Genomic DNA, 21,332 nt, shown 5'->3' on the forward strand with positions numbered 1-21,332 from the left:
ATTCAATGTTTCAATTGCCAGGAGTTCGGGCACTCCCAAAATAACTGCTTTAAAAGGGTCAGGTGCTGTAAGTGCGGACAAAATCACAGATCCAATACCTGTAAATTAAAACCAGATGAAAAATCAACTTGCATTTACTGTCACGAAAATCACGTTTCTTCTTATCGTAGTTGTAAGGTATACAGAAAAAGATTCAATCATTTAGAGAAGATAGAAAAACCACAAGAAATTCCCACTAAAGATGACTTCCCTGAATTTATTTAAGCTCCAGGCCAAACTAATCAAGAAATGCCTAAAAACTTTACAATGACAAAGTTAAGCAGAAAAACCCGCAGGAAAATTTAGCAGAAATCATTAACATTTTCAAAGATCAGAAAACCCTTTTTCTCATGAAATCAATAACCACAATAGTTCAGAGAATTAAATCAGCTAAATCAAATATGCAGAAACTTTGCCTAGCTTTTCAAGCCAGAAATCATTCTGAACTTTGCAGATAAAGATTAATTCGCAGCTTCTCTCAAGACAAGCATAGCCGAGCGGCAGAAATTCTCAAGTTGTAGATCCTCACATCGTGGGGCCACGTTTACTTCTCTTCTAGAGACTCTGCACTAGGTGCAAAAAGTACGTTCCATCTTACTGGATTCAACTCATCATTAAAGACACCCTACTTATAATATATTGGTAAAGGCCGCAGTAGGCCGATTGCCTCTTAATTGTGTTATGACATAGACATAGAGATAGGCGTCGCTTTGGCTTATTCCTTCTAGTTCCTGTTTCTTTGCTCCTTGGTGTGCAGTTTCCAGCCACCATCGGAAGACGATATTGCGATGTGTGCAGTCTGGTGATAAGTGCTGTGGTTCCAGTCTACAAGATGACTTTTCCTGGATTCTCAAAAGAGACTATGATGTGAGCGACTGCCATGGGCAGCATCCATGTTCTTCATGAAGGCGGCATTTAACACAAGTTAGCGGCGATGTTTTTCTAAGCTGTGATTCCCCGTGTTTAACTACAGTGAGCGGCGTTTTGCTGGTTTCATGTGCTCTCAAGGATTTAATTTTAATTTTTCAGGTGCCTTCTTGACCATGAAGCATGGACTTATTAATAATGTAGCGAATTTCATTATAACTTCGTAATTTCTGTTTAGTGATATGTTTTTCACGTATTGAATGCCAGTATTTGGATCAGGTAAAATATTATTTAATAGTGTAACATTCTTTAAAGGGAAAACCCTTGGGGTTAATGGATTATCAATTAAGTGAAATTTTTGATAATGATTGTTATATTTTTTTTAAGTTTCTGATATCGTTTAAATTTATTCATTATGTTTTTATTTATATATGTTGTTAATAAATTGGTTAAGTTTAAAACCTTTTTTTGTCTTCAATGTCTGCACAGCACATAACCTTAGGGAGCTTCTATTGCTACTGCTGCTAAATGTTTAATTTTACAACTTTAAACTTTGCTTTTGCATCATTTTGGTTATGGGCCCAGCCCCTGAGTTATTTTTAGTGCAGACTTTTGAAGTTTAAAAATTAATTTAGGACTTAAGAGACTGGGGGGCGGTTTTTGTTGATATTCAAATATGGCTACTGTTAATGTTATGCATAATATTGCTAAACTTGATGCATGTAATTATTTTACATGGTCTAAAGATATGAAGTTTGTCTTAAATGAGAAAAATGCATGGCTTTTGGTTAAAGGTACTGAAAAATGTCCTGATTTAAATGATGTTAAGGGTATTACAAAAGAAATTGTTGCCGTCTATCAAAATAGCAGTCGTTTGGCATTATCTTTGATTTATATGAATGTAAGCCCTGAATATAGAAACTTAATATGTGAAATTGATGATCCGGTAATTACATGGAATACGCTTGCCAAATATTTCCAGCCAGATTATCGATCTAGACATCTGTCCTTGTTTTCAGAGTTCTTAAATTGTAAAATTAAGCCAAATGAAAGTATTAGTTTCATTTCTTCTAGATTAAAACGGGTAACTGAACAATTGGCTGATTTTAATCAGGCTGTAAGAGATGTATACATATGTTTTCAGTTTCTTAGGTTCCTTCCAGAAAAATATGATCAGGTAGTTCATAATGTTTTGAGGTGGCCAGATGAAAAGTTCATATTTAAAAATGGTGAACTGGAAATACTAGCAGAGGAAACGCGTCTTAATTTAAGGGAGATAGAGAGGGAAAATTCCAATAAGACTATAGAAGTTCAAAGTACTCACTTTGAACCTAAATTTAAGCAGATCAAAGGGCTCAAGTGTTACAAATGTGGCCGTCCAAGTCATATTCAAAAGTACTGTAGAATGAAAGGTAATTTTTCCAGATCACCCTCGCCTGCTTCTTCTGTTTCCTCAGCTTTATCTAGTAGTAATAAAACATTCCCTAAGTGTAAGAATAAACCCAAGTTGTGTAAAGGTAAAAATAATTCCCATGCTCAGTCCCATTTTATAGCTCAAGCTAATGTTAACAATTTGGAGGAAAATGATGATAGTTGGATTTTTGATACTACTGCATCTCATAATTTTTGTAAAAATTGCAAATTGTACGATACTTTTTCTCCTGTGAAGAATGAGAATATGCTAGTAGCTGTTGATGGGGTAACTTTTCCAATTCATGGGAAAGGTACAGTTTAAATGAAATTTGGGGTTTTGTTTAAAGATGTTTTATACTCACTTGAACTGAGATGAAATTTAATATCTGGACCTAAGGTGGATATCAATGGAGTAAGATTTTATGGTAAAAATGGGCAAATTAAAATTACTAATGGTGAAAATGAAACTATGTTCAAGGCTAAATTGATAGGAAGTAACTATCACGTATTTCCGAAAATAGTGAAAAAGGGGGGCTAATCCGTGAAATTTGAGGCATCCATAGTTCAGCATAACAGTAGTGAATTATGGCATGGTCGGATTGGTCATATAAATTGTGGTGCTATTGTCAGGACTAGTAAGAGACATTCAGTTCGAGGTCTTCCTGTGTTAAAGAACTCACCTAATTTGTTTTGTGAACATTGCCAAATCAATAAGCAAAGGCGAATCTCCTATAGACCTTTAGAAGGTGTTCAAGTGAAAAGACCGCTTGAAAGGGTTTTTTTCTGATGTATGGGAACCTATTAACATTCCAGGTAGGAATAGTGAACGTTATTTCGTTTCCTTTATTGACGAATATTCTCGTTATGTGGTAGTGTACCCCATTGTAGAGAAAAGTCAGGTGTTTGAAGTATTTGAAAGGCACATAGCACGTGCTGAAAGATCTCTGAACCTTAAGTTGAAATATTTTAGAACTGACAATGGACGAGAATATGACAATGAAAAATTCAGGTCGTATTGTAATAGAAATGGTGTAAAGCACGAATTTACAGATATATATACTCCGGAACAGAATGGAGTTTGTGAGAGATTCAATCAGACAGCTCTCAACAATGTACGTACAATTTTACATGATAGTGGAATGGGTCCTGAATTTTGATCAGATGCAGTAATGTATTTTGCATATTCATTTAATAGAATTTGTCATAAAGGCCAAGATAGAACCCCATTCGAATTGTATACTAAGCGGAAACCATCAGTATGTCACCTTAAGGCATTTGGAACGATTTCCTGCGTGGGAATTCCAAAGGCTAAAAGAAATTCTAAGCTTGATCCAAAGGCAACAAAGGGCCGCTTGATTGGATACAGTGTACGAACAAAAGGGTACAAGATTTGGTTGGAAAATGAACAAGAGGTAGTAGAAACCCGAAATGCTACTTTTAAAGAGTCAATTGGAATGCAGAGAAGTGGCAGTGGAGCTGCACTGGGCACCCTTCCTGATTTGGAATCTGAAGAGAGGGTCGAATTCCAATCTACTGATACTTCAGTTGGCTGTTTTCCTGAAATAGAGGAAAGAATTGATACTAGTGTACCCTCTTCTATACCTAGCACTGACACTCAATCTACATTGAGACAGGTAACTTGGCTTCGTAAACCTGTTCCAAGGCCAGACGGCACTCGTACGGATGTGTACTATTTTGAGAGGATGTGTACTATTTTGGAATCTGAAATTCTTCAGATTCCAAATCAGGAAGGGTGCCCAGTGCAGCTCCACTGCCACTTCTCTGCATTCCAATTGACTCTTTAAAAGTAGCATTTAGGGTTTCTACTACCTTTTGTTCATTTTCCAACCAAATTTTGTACCCTTTTGTTCGTACACTGTATGCAATCAATCGGCCCTTTTTTGCCTTTGGATCAAGCTTAGAATTTCTTTTAGCCTTTGGAATTCCCACGTAGGCAATCGTTCCAAATGCCTTAAGGTGCCGCACTGATGGTTTCCGCTTAGTAAACAATTCGAATGGGGTTCTATCTTGGCCTTCTACGTCGTGGCGCGCAATGAACTGGAAGTTGATCTGTCAGCACTATCTTCAGGGCAGATGTTTTTATTTTATTCGGCTTATAATTCCTTACCAAATGTAGTATTTCATCTCGATGTACTCCGTCTTTGATATGATTTAAATCAAATTCCTCGTCATTATAAATATCACGAATAAAAATCAAATAGTTTTCTGGTTGCAATTTTCTAATTTCGGCTATGTGTAATGTATGCTTTACGCATGCGTACATTGAAAGAAATGTTTAATAAAGTAAACAAATAAATATTAAGCTTTTTTTTGTAAATTTTGATACCCTTTATATCATAATTGCCCATTATTTTATAAATTACGGTTTCATATTTTTAATTTTATAATTTCTGCATGCCATCTTACCAGATTTAAACTGATGATCTGTAATCCGGAATTGCTGAAGTCCCGACAAGTCCGGATTAAAGACTTTTACTGTATAAAAGAAAATCTTCATTATGATGACAATGCTTCTCAATCATCAGTCAATTAATGAATGGCGAAATCTGTAGTATGGCTCTAGATCCAGAAAATTACCGCTACCGATGGTGAAGAAAGTGACAGAGAAGTTGCTGAAAATTAATAAATTTTGACTGATAAATTAGTCGGAATTCTCAACGCAGCAGTTACAGGACTTCAACTGAGTAACTCAACAAGAAATCATGTCTGTCTACAGAATTAAAGAGAAACTATTAGAACAAAAAATGCAGCAACTTAAACAACTTTTTGTTGATGATTATAATACTTTTTGTTAAAAGAAATGTTTAATAAAATAAGGTAAACAAATAAATATTAAGCTTTTTTTTTTTTTTTTTTGTGTGTGTGTGTGTGTAAATTTTGATACCCTTTAGATCATAAATACTTCATTATTTCATAAGTCACGATTTCATATTTTTAATTTTATAATTTCTAGATGCCATCTTAATAGATTTAAACTGATGATCTAATATCCGGAAAAATCCCAAATCTGGAATCAACGAAGTCCCAATGAGTCTCGATTTCGGACTTTGTACTGTATACGTAATATTATTAATGAATGATTGAATTTATGTAATATATATACTTGGAATTTAAAAATGATAAACTTTGAATATGATGACTCTATAAATATATATTCATGTAGTTACAAAGTTTTATTAGATGTTATTATATGCATAGTTCTCTGTTCTGTAATCTTCAGAAACTCTAATAAAATACTACATATTTATTATTATAGTTTGAAGTGATTGTATTTAAAATTTATAGATATGTTAACTTCTAATAGTTGTACCCTCCCAAAATAAATAAATCAATCAAATGAAAATTGAAAACACTCTTCCAAATTGCTGTAGTTAAAAGATTAAGATGTTACACTTGGAATTTATTTTCTGACAAGGTAGCTCACAGTTTTAATTTATTTAGAAATCTAAAAGAAAATATCTCTAGAAAATCACCAATTTATAATTGTTACATTCAAAAAAGCTTTTAGTCAGAAATATGTTTAAACTTTGATAATAAGCTCAGTCTAAAGTAAAGAGTAAAATATCTCTTAGCCAAATTTATATTGTGCTTAATTACATAGAACTGTTTTAATATTACTAAACTGAAAAGATACTAAAAGATCTAAAGGAAAAACCAAAAAGAAAGAAAAAATTCAAGTGTTTTTTAATTAAAAGGTTAATTGTTTCAATAATGAAACATAATTAAATTTAAACTCATCCATATTACCTTAAAAATAGCATGTGAGGAACTTCACGATGACATTTTTCATTTTCACATACACATACCAAAGTTAAACAAGTAAATAAATAATGAAATGCATTTTAAGATTTATCATTGAAACCCTATCGGTAACCACTTAATCAGAGAGCAGAAAGTTTGATTTCAAGCTAATAAAATAAACAAAGTAGTGATGAAATATACAAATAGACAATATTATATTTCTGAAACATTAAAATTCAGATCTGAATACTTCATTTACTACAATTAAAATTATAGATACATTTTATAGTAATAAAAAACTTTAAGTCCCTTTTGATTATGTGGGCTTCTATCAATGTGTGCTTTCATTTCTGTGGGTATTTGTGGCGTGAGCAGTTATCACAGTGGGCTTTTTTTTTTTTGTATGGGCTGTAGTCACATGTGCTTTCATTTAGTGGGCTTTTGTCTGGGAACCGACTAGAAGACCCTGACAAGAAAACTGCCAATACTGTTCCAGGGTCAAAGCAAAATAGGAGCTGCTTAGTTGTGTCACACGACAAATTACAACATCGACATCGGTTTATCAAGGCCCATGCATTGACAAAGAAGTCAGGAAAGACCAACTGGAAGATAACGACATTAAACCTATAATTGACTAAATGGAGTCTTTAAACAGGAAACCTATCTGGCAGGACATTTCGATTTATAGTCAAATGACAAAACAACATTGGGCTGACTGAGACTTGCTACATATTCGAAACAGCCTCTTGTACCAGAAATTCGAATCAAAATGGGCAAAATTAGTGCCACTCTTGTGATGCCCATGCAGGGTGGAAAGGACCGAAGAAATGTGGTTGAGGGAAGTTACAATGTTACAATGTAGAAGCACCTTTTAAACGCATCACCTTTGACATCCTGAGACCTCTTCCACAAACTGCTAATGGCAGCAAATACATCCTCGTTGCCATTGATTACTTCACCAAGTGGTCTGAAGTATATCTCATTTCTGATTAAGAGGCTCTCACTATAACAGAGGTAATGACACAGCATTGTATTTCATGTTTTGTTATGTCTCTTCAGTTGCATTCTAATCAAGGAAGAAATTTTATCATGACTATAACTCTGCAAGCTTTGACAGAACCCGAGTGATACCCTTACATCCACAGTCAGACGGTATGGTAGAAAGGTTTAATTAAACCAATCTTAATAAGCTCTCCCTGATGATTTTCAGAAACCAAAAGGGCTGGAACTGTTCTTACTGGCCTATCGCAGTGTTGTCAACGAGACTACCGGCTATTTCCCATCCCAGATACTCTTCAGTCGTGATCTTTGTCTACCTTCCTTGTGATTTGGTTGCCCTCCTGATGTTCCTTCGTCTCCTGAGTAGTAGATCCAAGATCTCTATGCACAGTTTAAAGTGATGCACAGTTTTGCACTAGAGCAAGTTAACTTGGCAACGGAGGAGATGGAGATCTGATATGACACTAGAGCTACAGGACATCGATTCAACGGAGGTGATAAGGTGTGTTGTGGAATCCGATTCAACGAAAAGGATTTTCTCGTAAACTACAGTCACCTTCAGATAGTTCTTACACAGTTCTAAAGAGGCTGAATGACGTTGTTTGGATCTGTAAGTAACCAAATTGTAAGCCTAAAGTCATTCATTACGACAGGTTAACCGCTTAGTATAGCCATAGTACGTAGTCCCTATAGTGTACATAATGTAGTAAATAGTTCATAAGACCAATGTCCTATTTATTTGTAATTTTGTGCACCCATGTATTAATTTAGTATTTGATTTATTTTTTGTTATTTGAAATTATTAGTATTGTATTGAGTTGCGTTATGTAATTGACCACTATGTTAATGTAATAGTAATTGCACGCTCATTTCCTTTCCATTACTTTTCAAAAGCAGAAAGTGCTAGAAATATCTTGGCGGCCAATTGAAAACTATTTATGGCCGAAGAGAGACCATCTGCTCTCAGTTGCATTGTTGTTGCAAATTGTTCTCCGTGAACTGAGATGTCAGAGTTAGTCTTCTCTTTAGATGTACTTTGCTTTGTGTTGTGTTTAACGTTCTTAGTAGTTTGATGCATAACTACTTATTGTACTCTGTGATTCTACAGAAAATTCCAGAACCTTTAAGTGTTTATTTTGATAAAATAAGTTTTATTAACCTGTCATCGAATCTATGTTCATTCAGCCATATGCACGCAACAATATATATTGTAATTATGTCTGTTGTTATCTATACATATATCATAATATCTGTTACACCCGTCCATTTAGTTTGTAACCCTAATGGTAGTAATTCTAAAATAATTTGGTATGAGAAACCATAGGCTTTTAATGATAGATTTCTGTGAAAGGAAAAACTAGAGTGGATAAGGAAATCGAACATCTGTGTAATGGTGTTTTACAGTATGCAGAATAGTTTTAATCAGTTGTACTTTAATTTTTTAATGAAGGTATGTAACTCTGTCACTGATACTTTATATATATAGTTATGCTATATTTGGAGCACAAAACTAAAAGAATTTAATTCTATTGATAGAAAATAATAAATGACAAACAGGAAAAAAAAAATCGAAAGCTTAGAGTTTGGAGTGTCAGTGTTACATGGATGGGTATATTCTTTTGAGTACCTACTTGCACTTTGGCAACAGTTTCAGATAAAAATATGAGCAAGCTCAAGGAGACGATAAAGAGGTGATTGAGAGAAACAAAAAGGCATTCAAATGCTATTTATAGAAAAAATTTGGATTAATCATGACTGACCTGGGTGCAGTTTTGGCAGTTCAAATGACAGAAGCTTTACAAGATTTTTTCTACCCCCATGCTATAGAGATGTTAATTTGATTTTTAAAATGCACATGTATTTAAAATTTATAATAAATGGCTTCAAAATTAATATCGAAAATTTCGGAAAATAGGCTCATAATACACTGTGTATTTTACATCATATTCTGCTCAGGGTGTCCTTGCTTTTCAAATATTGCCCTTGTTCGATGAATCAGCGATACAACTAATGACATGAAAAAGATACTAGGTGTACCAAATTCAAATGCAATGGAGGAATCAATTGATATTACCATGTTAGTAGTTTTAAGGGTTGCTTTATACTTACTTACTAAGCTATCAAGAGGAACTTTTCCCTGCAGACTTCCAACAAACAGTAAGCATATCAGGAGGTGAGATATTTAATCTTTGGGTGAATTATCATCAAACAGTTTTCAAAATAAAGTTTATCATGGGAGTTCCACTTCTAGCTTAATGGCTTCACCATAGTTTTATTTTTGCAGTCCTACTGATCATCCTTAATCTTCCTTATCATGTGAAACAAAAGCAGCTTCACTTCCATTATTCCATTCAATATATGATCAGGTCATTGAATAAAATGCCATGGGAACACATTGCAGACATTGCACTTACGGTGCAAAGGTTATTATTGATCATGATGCTTGAACCAATTGTGAAAATTACAGATAAGGCAATGAAACATAGCAGCAGCAATTGGTATCTTCATAGACATGCATTAATCTTAAAAAATATTCATTCTGAGTTTATGATAATGTTGAATAAAAGTATGAAAATAATAAACAGTATAAAATAGTGACATCTTAAAAACAGGGTATTTAAACTAATATGTGAAGATTGGGAAGCTGCCATGAATCTCCTGCTGCATGCTGAAGGAAGGTGGTTGTCATTGAGTCAAGGCACATGAGTGACTGAACTATGTGCAGAGGCAGCAGCATTTTTTATGGCCTTAACGCTTTACTGGCAATAGTTGTAAATGACGAAACCTCAATATGACTTTACATATTTATTTATTTACTTTTTTATTTTATATATGAAATATATTTTTGTAAACCAAAATTTGACAAACCCATAGGTATCAGTTGATAATGGAACTGAAAAAATTGATTTTAAGAAAGGCTTTGTGAACCAAAAAGTTCGGGAATTATTGGTATAGACCATTTCCATAGCTCTTTTCCATAATCAATTTATTTTAGCTTTTGATAAATTCATGTATACGAACCATTTTGTTTCTTAACATTAAAATAGCTTTCAATGATATCATTCCTGTGGTTCTTTTTTAACAATGTGTAGATTTAGATGGGACAAAAGAATTATGAAATCTGTGCTTAACATTATTTCTTATCACTTTTTTTCAGCACAACTTAAGTCATATTTTAATATTTGGAACTTCATACGAAATATTTCGTATGAGGATTAAGTTCTGTTAATTATGTGTACATTTTTTCTTTTTGCTTCTTTGCAGGAAAGGAAGTATTTTAATTGTGAAAAATTTTGTTACATATTTAGATTTTAGTGCAGATGTTAACATTGACTGTTTCCATATCCAATTCTTTTAATTTATTAATTTTTATTTTATTTATTTATTTTCATGGCATCTGTACATATGGACAGACTAAACATTTTTTTAAAATTTAATTTTTAAACAATTGTTCACGTATATCTTCATTTAACATTAAAAAAAAAAAAGAAAAAAAGAAAAAAAAAGAAAGAAAGAAAGAAAAAGAAAGGTTTCAGATTTTAAATTACATCCAAACGGGAATCTTTTTAACATTTTGTGTGTTACCTATTAAATATCATGTTCTTCGCACTTAAATCATAAAATTCAGTTCAAGAGCATTATCACAAAATAATTTTAAAATGAGCATATCTTTAGAATTTCTCATACACAGTCTCGCGCACTGGAGATTAAAATGCTTTTTCTGTACAGCGTTGCCATTGCTCACTTTGAAATCATTAAGTTTGTTAACCAAAAGTTCATTAATTTATATTTAAATTTTACGAAATATGAAACTGATAATAAAACAAATTCCAAAATTCAAGTTTGGGCTTCCAGATACCCATATTTGCAGGAGCATTATGTTATTCAAATTTTGACTGCTCTAGGTACCGTTGTTTAATCACAATGCGAGACACATACGTACATGTATGCAGATTCTTCATTATTTAATTTCTTTAAATATAATACACCAAATATTATTATAAATATAATAATTATTATATTTATAATAATATTTGGTGGCAACAGTTTGAAATGCTCGTGGTGAATTAACACAAAATGAAATTAATAGTCCTGGGCAAATTTCCTCTTTTGACTAAAAAAAAAAAAACTCTAGGAATTTTATTGTTTGCTTGATTAATGGAACAGAAAAAAAAAAAAAAAAACTCTTAAATGAAGTTTATATGTAATTTTTAACTTTTTTTTGGGGGGGAAGCATTTTTGAAAATTGCTCAAGTTTTTTAACCATACAGTGTTAAAGAATTCTTGGTCATAAAAGAAGAATTTTTCATTTTTGAAAAACTGTTTTTTAGATGAATAATTTGATAGACACATGCTATTAAGAAAAAAGGTTTTAAAAAATTATCTTTTGTGTAAATCTCATAAAATAATAACAGACAAACCCCACTATAATAAACCCAGCTTATAACGGCCTCCTGATATATAACAAAGAAATCTTTTTTGTTGTTTCTGATTTCCTGTACGCTTAATTTTTTATATACTGCTATAAAGAATTGTATGGGCATCTTTTTTGTAGATTTATCTTTTTTCCCAGATTTTCATCAAGTTTTAGTGAAAACATTATTAACCTTTAAAACCATCCACACTCCTCATTTTGTCCCTAAAGAAAAACATCTTTGTTACCATTCTTTTGCCTTCACCACCCATTTCTTTGTGTTTCTTCAAACAAAGTCTATGCAAGATAGGTGTAACCCCTAACCAAGGGGCAGTCTGCCTTTGGCCTCTGATATAGAGGGAGCCTTTGAAAAAACCTGAAGTTTTTAAGTATATGTACCTATATGTAGGAATATAAAAAAAATGACAAAGTTAAGAAGTGGTCTGCATAAAAAATGTTAAAGTTTTTTGTGGAAATAGACTTCTAAGAATCACTCCTTAAGTTATATTTGGCACCAGACTTTTTTTTTTTTTTTTTTTGGTGCATGTTTCATTTGCCTCTTTTGAGAGAAGCTTTCAAGTTGAAGCTGATTAAAACCTATATTCAATCAACAATTAGCCAAGTAAGATTTTAGCGGTCATTGAAAACGCAGTAGGTAAAAGCATTAAGTTTTATGTGAATTTTAAATTTTTTTCAGAGTTCAGATCTTGCAGAAAACAGTTTTAGCATTTTTTATTGACAGAAAAGTTAAAAACATTTTTTTAATTATCAGATATGTCAGATTAATAAGCTTTTTTAGAAATATGTTTGATTGCTAGATGTAAGTTGTTTTTCCTTTAATCGTAAGATTATTTGTTTGCCAAATCCTGTAAGCTATTTAATTTTAATTAAATAATTGTTAGTTATATATTTGTGTTGCGTGGTGACCATTCCAGTAAGAGGAGGCCAGGAAGATTTCCATCCCAGGCTGTAGATCTACCACTGCACCCATCTCTGGGATAAAAAAAATACAATAATCATATCTTAGGGCAATCATATCTTAGTATGGTGTGCATGACCACTGAACCAAAAATGTGAATAAATTCTCTGATTCTAGTCAAATTTTTTGACTGAGCTGGCAGGCAGAACTGTATTCAAGACTGATGCTATGATGGAAATTTTGAAATTTTTGCTGTTCATTGAAAGAGGATGTAATGAATCTTATGAACTTCTGGCTGTAGAGTTAGTTGATTTATGGAATGAAAATGTTTTGTTTCATATCAGTTTGCTTTGTTTGAGTATAAATATTCTCTAAGCTTTGTTCTCCAAATATGAGTTTTGCATTCTTCAGTTGTTTTGCAAGATCTTCTTTATAAAAGTTATTTTGTGTTGCATTTGTGTATGCTGTGTGGAAAATGATTGTGTTGTCACTGACTATTGGATAAGACACATAGATGATAAAAATATCCTCCTTTTTCATCTTGTTCAGAAGAGCAGACCTCTTACAAATTCTCCCTGCAATCTGTGTCAAAAATTCATCTGTATGGCAAGCTGTAAATGTAAAGCTTCTGTAATGAAGATAAGGTGAATATTATTCAAAAAATACAGAATGGATGCAGCCAAATCAATATTAATTAATGTATAAACCATTATTTTCATAAATTTATCAAGAGTGCCTCACATTTTTATTATTTATCATATAAAATTGTAGGTGAATTTTATAAAGACACTTTTTTAATCTATTGTTTCCATGAAAATATATGATAAATTCTTTTTCTACTTTTAGCTTAATTACTTTATGAGTTTTAAATAAAACCTTATTATATATATGTAATAGGATGACTTGAGGGAAAATAAGTTGCAACGGATTGATGATGGTTCTCTGCATTATAACTCGAAGAGGCTTTACTGTGTAGTTAGAAAGATGAGACTCGAAGACAGACATGAAATAGAAACAAACTTAGAAGTAATAAACAGCAGTAATTTTGATGGCATAGAAATGGTGATCCATTATGAATAAGAGACTGGCAGCCAAGGCACATTAAATCTTCATTTTATTTTTAGTAAACATAATGTGGTCACGAACAACTTGGCACATTATTTGTACCTATTTCAAGAGGTTGATAACTTTGCAGCAAGAAGGAAGCAGCAGACAGCAGTCCAGCTAGGCTGAAGAGTAGCAAGCGTGTTCTGTTCAGGGTGAAATCTTAATTCATATTGAATTAGTTTGGGTTTTCAATACATTTTGATTGGATAATTAGTACTGCTGTAAAATTATTATTGGCTGTTTGAGTTTTAGTTCCATTTACATCATCGGAATTGTGCAAGAGTTATATAACATGGATTAATCTTGAAATGACACAGTGCAAATAAAAATTACTATTTTTAGAATACAGTAGGGGAAATTAATTTACATTGCTAATTTAAATTAAAATTTATCTTTTACATATATATTTTTTTTTATATATATATAATTTTTCTTACATAACCCCCTCCCCTTCAAAGAGAAAAAGGCTTGGCGACAGAAAAGCCTTTTGAGAAGAAAGTATTAGTGTGTTAGCGAAACAAGAAAAAGACAATACAGGGAAAAAATCATAGAATTTTGATATAAATGGAATACGTAAGATAAAAAATATGCAAATCAAAATTGCAACTTATAAAGCCTCTTGATTGTTCATTTTTAATTTGGGTACTTTCTCTGTAGTAATAACTTTCTCCAAACTGCATCATATATGAAAACTAATTCCGCAGTATGTCATCTTAAAACTTCTGCATTGTCTATAAGTTTAAGCCAATGAGATTAATGAAAAATTTTACTATAAATATTGTTGCAACCCACTTACCCTCCCTCTTTCTCTGCCTACGCTTGCTAACTAAAGGATGTCTCTTGCTTGGCTGATTTTGTTAAAAATGTAATGCGCCATTATCAATATTGTGGGATGCCGATTGACCCCATTGTGAAGTGCAACAAGTAATAAAGATATATTTGGAATGTCAAGTGATTTTGTGATTCTTCAAAAGTTCCCCCCATCTTCTACTACATAATTGATATTTTCAGTGATCTAATCCTCAATCCTAAGGTGTAGAAATGTGTAGAAACAATTATGAAGAATGTTAAATTAATCACATGTGGTACAGGATTTAAATGTATTAGATTTTAGGTTGCGACTGCAAAATAATGTCTTCCATAGTCAAGCACTCATCTCTCATCAGTTTACTGCAAGTAAAAAAATCTTATCATCACACACACACACACACACACACACACACACACATATATATATATATATATAAACCAATAATTCATAATAATTTATAATAAGTAAACTTTCCTACATGTACACTTTGTTTTATTTAGATAATGCTTTCAAATATAGAAGGTTATCTTACATAAGAGATTGTTGTATACTAAAGCCAGTGCAAGAATTGTGTGAATTTTAATGTGTAGAAACAATTATGAAGAATGTTAAATTAATCACATGTGGTACAGGATTTAAATGTATTAGATTTTAGGTTTGCTTTTAGTATTAAGAGCATTTCATGTTCTCAAATGACAATTTCTAATGAACTGATTAAGTTTTCTTTCTGCATAACAGGAATTATTAGCTTTGTTTTCTGTAAATATTGTGCTTTTATATCTTTTAATACTTAGCATTAAATCACTCAACTTTTTCTGCATGTCTTTTGTAGATTTTGCCCTGAATGCTGATGGTTTCATCGACTCAAAGTTTCCTTCATGAATATAATTTCACTTCTATACCACATGATGAACTTAATATCTCTGCAGTCAATGTTACGCTGAAAGAAACTGAAGATGATTTTGAAAACTTCTTGCTAGATTTTGTGATAGTGCCTCTGACTCTTATAGTAGTAATTGTTATACTAGTGGGCTTGATAGTGTTTTTAATAAGAAAGAAAAGGTAAGTTCTGAAAGCAATCACTGAAAAGACTCATAATTATTGTTATCTTAACTTTTATTTATTATCTTAAGTTTATTATTAAGTATTTGTAACTAATTTAATAACAGAATCTAATTTATGTGTGCTGTTCATGTTATGGAAAATTCATCATTATTCCCTCCCCTTCCAAAAAAAATTGTGTAAGTTTTTCCATCAGATTTATATATATATATATACTGTCTGACAGAGAAAATGCTACGCTATGGTATTAAGAATGATTATTTTATTTATTATTATTTGTTGCCTATACTATGTTCTGGTATTTAGAATAGAACCAGAACTAAACTATGTTCTGGTATTTAGAATGATTGATTTATCATCAAATCAGAGACAACTTATCAGAAATAAAAATCTCTTGTAAATCATCACAGCTCTTGTTATTTCAATTCCAGTGCCATCACTTGAGAACAATTCTTTTGCATTTAGATGGTGCCTTTTTTATTCCTATCATATATAACAATCCAAATTAGGCCATCATTTCCTCTCAGGTAACAGTGCTATTATTCTCGCATCCAAAAGTTTCCTTGTCTTCTTTTTCTTCATCAGATAATTCTTGAATGTGAGCAAAATCAGCTGGTTGTACATATTTTTTTAGTGAAAACCAATATAAAAATTATACACTCGAATTTATACAAATTAAAATAATAATACACGTCAATCAATAACACAAAATTACAAAATATTTTCCGAATTTCCCCACCACCACCACCACACATGTGTCGTAACATTTACATTGTAACATTCAGCTGCCATGTAGCACAAAAACCCAGTAAAAAAACAAAAAATTTCATATGACTTCCTTTTGGCACATTCTATAATCTGGAGAAGGGTTGAAAGGAGGAATAAAAAGGACATTCAGACGTCTCAGCTGCGATATGCGAAAAGTGTGCATTAAAAACCAAATTTGTCGTGAAAATTTTGTGCATAACGCGTGTGCTGGAAGGTTAAATATTTGATGCAGATTCATAAGACTTCGTTTAGCTCTTGTAGCACAGCATTTGAGTATTTGTAATCATTTCAGAGCCTAACAAAATGCTTTGTGCATTTACAAAACTGAATATGTATTTAATGTCTTCTTATCTGTTGAAAATTAGCTTAACCTCTGATAAATAATCACATTCTGCATGCCTTTGTAGTTAAGTGGAAGTACGTCTAATGAAGAGTTGAAAGATCCATAGCTTAAATCTCGGTGAGAACATATTTGATTTTGCATGTTTTTTATTTAAAAAACACTAATAACTTTACACTGGTGTCCATGCTTGAATGTCATGGATGGTAATATGTTACCACTTGGAACAGTTTTTCTAAAATCCTCTAAGAAAACATTACTTGTCATAGGCAGATAGCTGTCACATGGCTGTATCATAATCTAAGTCTGGTTGCTGTTATACCATTCCGTGAACATCTTAAAAATGGTTGCCATGCAACAGCTGGCAAATTCTTGCAATTTCTGCTGTTGATATTTGTCTTGTTCTTTCATCAGTAATAAAAGTTTTTGAAATGTTGATAAATCCTCATGAATTGTTGTATGCAGGAGCCTTGTTGTTGACTCATATAATACTGTGCATGAGTATCCATTCTGAGTACTCTTCTGTAAAGTATTATGTGACTACATAAAACCATATTATACTCACTTATACAACATGTCACAATGTTGAAAGTGAACACAAGTTAGAGCAAAGGTTCTCAACTTTTTTAATCTTATACTATATAAATAGCAATAAAAATATATATATTCCATTGTAAATGCCAGTACCAAAAGAGGCACCATTTTACATTCATTTAAATCTCTTATGTAAAAATTATAAAAAAATAATGTAATGTACCATTAATTATTGAGAAACCGTACATTACGGCATTATGGTCATGATTCTATGAGTATCTAGTGTGTTACGTGATTCCTTGTATTTTAGTATTTAGTACTTCGAAATCTGATAATGTTTAAATATTAGGATCTTCAGTCTTTCTTGTCGTTTAAAACATGCTCATTAAAGAGGAAAATAGGCATAAAAAAACATGTTGACCTCCAAGCTTTTTTATAGTTGTTTGTTTATTTTATATATGTTTATAAATACAGGTATTTCTCACTTTATGACTTATCTGCTTAATGATCACTCGCACTTAAGACCAATTGACCTGCAGTTCAGGGAATTCCATTTCTCAGCTTATGGATTGAGAATACTATAGGCTTGCTATGTTGCTATGCGCTTTTTCAATCATTTTGATTCTGATTTTTGTTGTTGTTGTTGTTATTTTATATTTTTTGTATTTTTAACTCCAATATGGCATAAATGTCAATGAAAAGAAAAAATATGGCATTGTGTGAAGATATAATGAAACAAAAGATAGCTATTGACCTTGAACTGAAAATAAAAATCATATAAGATTACGTAGCTGGTAAAATGGTTAAAGAAACAGCATGAGACTTGAATTTGGCACATTCACCAATTTCAATGATTTTAAAGTACAAAATTAGAGTGAAAGAGGCTGTAAAATCATCAATAGATATAAAGCTGTTATAACTAAGCAGCAAAAAGGTCTTCTTATTCATGACATATAGAAATTACTGGCAATCTGGGGTGACAGCCAGATGCAAAATAATATGCTGATAAGCCATTTAAAATAATTCAAACTAAGGCATGCAGTTTCTTTGAGACGGAGGCAAAAAATGGCAGAATCATTTACAGCAAAGGCATGGATTAACAGCCACACTGTTGGTATCCAAAGTCATTATTCCATGTTGATGGGCCATATGTTACTCAGAAATGACATGGGCACCTACCTGGTTGCTTTCAATGATTGGTGAGGGAGCAAGCTTAGATGTAGAAGCAGCAAAAAAACTTATTGACAAATTGGAAGGAATAATTGAAAAAGGCAACTAACACATGAAAAGTGTAAATTAAATGAGGCTGTGGTGGAAAAAAGTTCCTGAAAGGTCCTCTGCACACAAACTAAGGCTATGCCCAGTTTCAAGACTTTTAAAGATACGATCACATTGTTGGGACTAAATGCCCTTGGTTTCAAGTTAAAACCTTTCCTGGTCTATCACTCTGAAAATTTATGTGCATTAAAGAATATTAGTAAAAACAGTGTGTCACTTTACTACCATGCAAATTAAAAGGCATGGACGACATAATGTTCGTAACGTAATGGATGTAACATAACTGGACGATCTTGACTGGAAGTACCTTGAATGCTCTTTCTCCATTAGCAAAGTCTTAAGCATCCACTTCCTTCTGACCCAATTTTGCCCAGAAGTGTATCCATTGTGAACAATTCCATAACTGTTTTTCTTAGAATTCCTTTAAAATATTTCGTTTAGCACAAAACACTAGAACTAACTGCAGATGCAGTGTGTTAGGTTTACATTAATATCAACATTTCTGGTCAGAATACAGGATTGGACACCATAACCTGTTAAGAATGATAGTGAATATTAACTAAGTAACAAATTAGATATTACTAGGAAAAGCATTTAATTAAAACTTACAGAACCTAAGAAACACATCGATTGGCAGCCTTAGGACAACTTCCGTCCTAAGGCTGCCAGTTGGAATTAAGTGCCACCCTGCACTATTTATCTAAAATGTAACGACACCACGACCCAGGGGCAGACACGACAGTACTAGTACAGTCCCTGCCAAGCTTGGTCCAACCTGAGCGAACTCGGGTTCCAGTCCTGTGAAGATTGTTTATCTGCCCCCATGGTTGAGACTGTCCAAGTACAGATCCTAGCCAGTACTTCCCAGGAATTCTCCTGAGTCAACCCAGGGGGGGGGGTCCTAAGAAACACAATGGTAAATCATAGGAAGCGCACAAACACATTCTCATGATATCATAACAACTGAATTGTTGCCAACAAACAAAACATCAAACAGTGGCAAAGCGATATATATTAAGTTCATGAAAAAAAAAAATTTTTTTAAAAACCTGTCATGATAGAATTATATTTTGAACAAGAGCAAAATATATATTTTATATTTCATCACTGGCATAACCAGTATCAAAAGCACAAATGCAAATAAAAGTGTAGCCACTAATAAAAAAAGAAAGGAAGCAAAGGAAAGGTATAATTGAAGTTTCACCATATTCTCATTAATTTGAAAATACTGTTTTGCCCCTCTGATGCTTATCACCCCGATGGCATTAAAATTAATTTACATAATGTTGAACGCTAATATTCATCATTCAATTGTAAATAGATGTTTTGAAAATTTTGTAAAACTAGCTTTTAAATGTGCTAGACATCTAATTAAATAGTTTTTGCTAGAACATGAAAAGTAAAACAAAAAATACTCCCATTACTACTACTGATTTAATGAGATCTTTGTACTGCTTCTCAAAGCGGCTTTGGAGTTGCATGAGTGTGCTGGAAGGGTAACTTAAACTTGATCATTTAGAGGAAGTAAAAGTCATAACAAGATTTCCATGGGGGAACTTGCAGAGGAATCATTATTCATGGTCTGATTCGTGTAGCAAAAAACATTGGTGAAACTCAGGGAGAAAGGTTTGCATTCCTTATCTGCATTTATATGGCAACATGTTCCAAAAAAAATTGTTAATACCGTTTCTGTACTTGGCCATGAGTCTCCATTATTAAGATGTTATTATTGTAACTCTTTCCTGAGAAACAGTGTCTGCTTCTTTCTAAATATGTAAAATTCTACTGTGTTCTGTATTACACAACTTAAGCAGTTTAAATTTTGAAGTTCGTAACTTTGCTGTTTGGACTTAAGGTCTTGGAAGACATGGAATTTTAGTGTGTACACTTATTTAAGCATCCGATTTAAATATATCTGCTTCATTTCATCACAAGCATTACCAGTTAGTTCATGAATTATTTATATTTTCATTTTGTTTCTAAAATCCTTGTTCTTCAGAAACTGTGAATCTTCCAAAAAAAGTTAATTCCAAAGAAGAATCAGTATGAATAACAATGATTAATTTTACTTCAGTATGGCAGAAAAAGTAGAGTTGAAAGTCAAATTTATGAATGCTAATGTCTTCTTAAGACAAATATGTAAATTTTTCTGTTAAAGAACAATTAATAATGGTAGTAGTTAGAAAGTAAAGGTAGTAGGGTGAGATACGTAAAAATCTCAGCTGTCAAACAGATAAGAATCTTTAGATGATTTGCTCAGAATTTTGCATTTTAATGCACAAAATAACCCTTATTTTTCCTCTTAAGATAAAAAGAAAATCAGTAAGTAAAAATAAAAATTTTAAACTTAAGTAATCTCAAAAATATTTTATCATTATAACAGCTAGACATAAATTTTATATTAATATGAGGTTTTTATTATTTTTTTTTAATGAAATTCTTTCAACCTTTCATTTTTAAGACTGGACAAATTGCGGCATCATTTAATGCCTCTGTATAGTTTTGATCCTGCTGAAGAAGGAGAAGATTGGGAGGCAGAGCTTTTAGAAGAAGGGACTGATCATCAAATGAGAGGAAAGGTAATATCCTTTTCTACATAGTTTCTCAATTTGTTCTCATTTATAATCATACAGGTTTTTAAATTATTGCAGAAGGGAATGAAAACTTTTTTTTAATTTTATAACATTTTACAGTTTTTATAGCATTTCTTACACAGTTCAAAGTCCCAAATCCAGGCATCCAATATCCAGATTGATCTAACATCAGTGCCACTGGACCACCAGCTAAATAAATAAATAATGTAATCTCTACATATAATAAAAGAAAGCGTCTGTGTGTCTTTCCTTCATGCTGCGCATAAGCTAATAAACCCAGGGCTGCAAAATTTGGTATATATATGCATCTAGACAAGAGCCAGTGCACCTTGAAGCGATTTTTTTTTTTTCAAAATTCAAATCAGATTTCTTTTAATTTTATCTTTTCGATTTTATCGCATTATTTTGAATAGTTTCATTCTTTT

The 21,332-nt window shown here is 32.3% G+C and overlaps 1 protein-coding gene across 6 annotated transcripts in view; it reads left to right on the plus strand.

Annotated features, from left to right (window-relative positions):
• LOC118188398 (small integral membrane protein 29-like) overlaps positions 1–21,332 on the plus strand; it is a 90,060-nt gene that overhangs the window by 33,845 nt on the left and 34,883 nt on the right. For all 6 annotated transcript variants that reach the window (XM_035358829.2, XM_035358830.2, XM_035358828.2 and 3 more), the window contains 2 exons: positions 15,164–15,393; positions 20,775–20,892. In XM_035358829.2, coding sequence (XP_035214720.1) covers positions 15,176–15,393; positions 20,775–20,892 — 336 coding nt within the window. In that variant the 5' untranslated portion in view covers positions 15,164–15,175. The remainder of the gene's footprint in view (positions 1–15,163; positions 15,394–20,774; positions 20,893–21,332) is intronic.

This window comes from Stegodyphus dumicola, chromosome 8 (genome assembly GCF_044657685.1).
Source record: "Stegodyphus dumicola isolate Sdum_Otavi_A_Nest chromosome 8, ASM4465768v1".
In the NCBI taxonomy this organism is placed as follows: Eukaryota; Metazoa; Arthropoda; class Arachnida; order Araneae; family Eresidae; genus Stegodyphus; species Stegodyphus dumicola.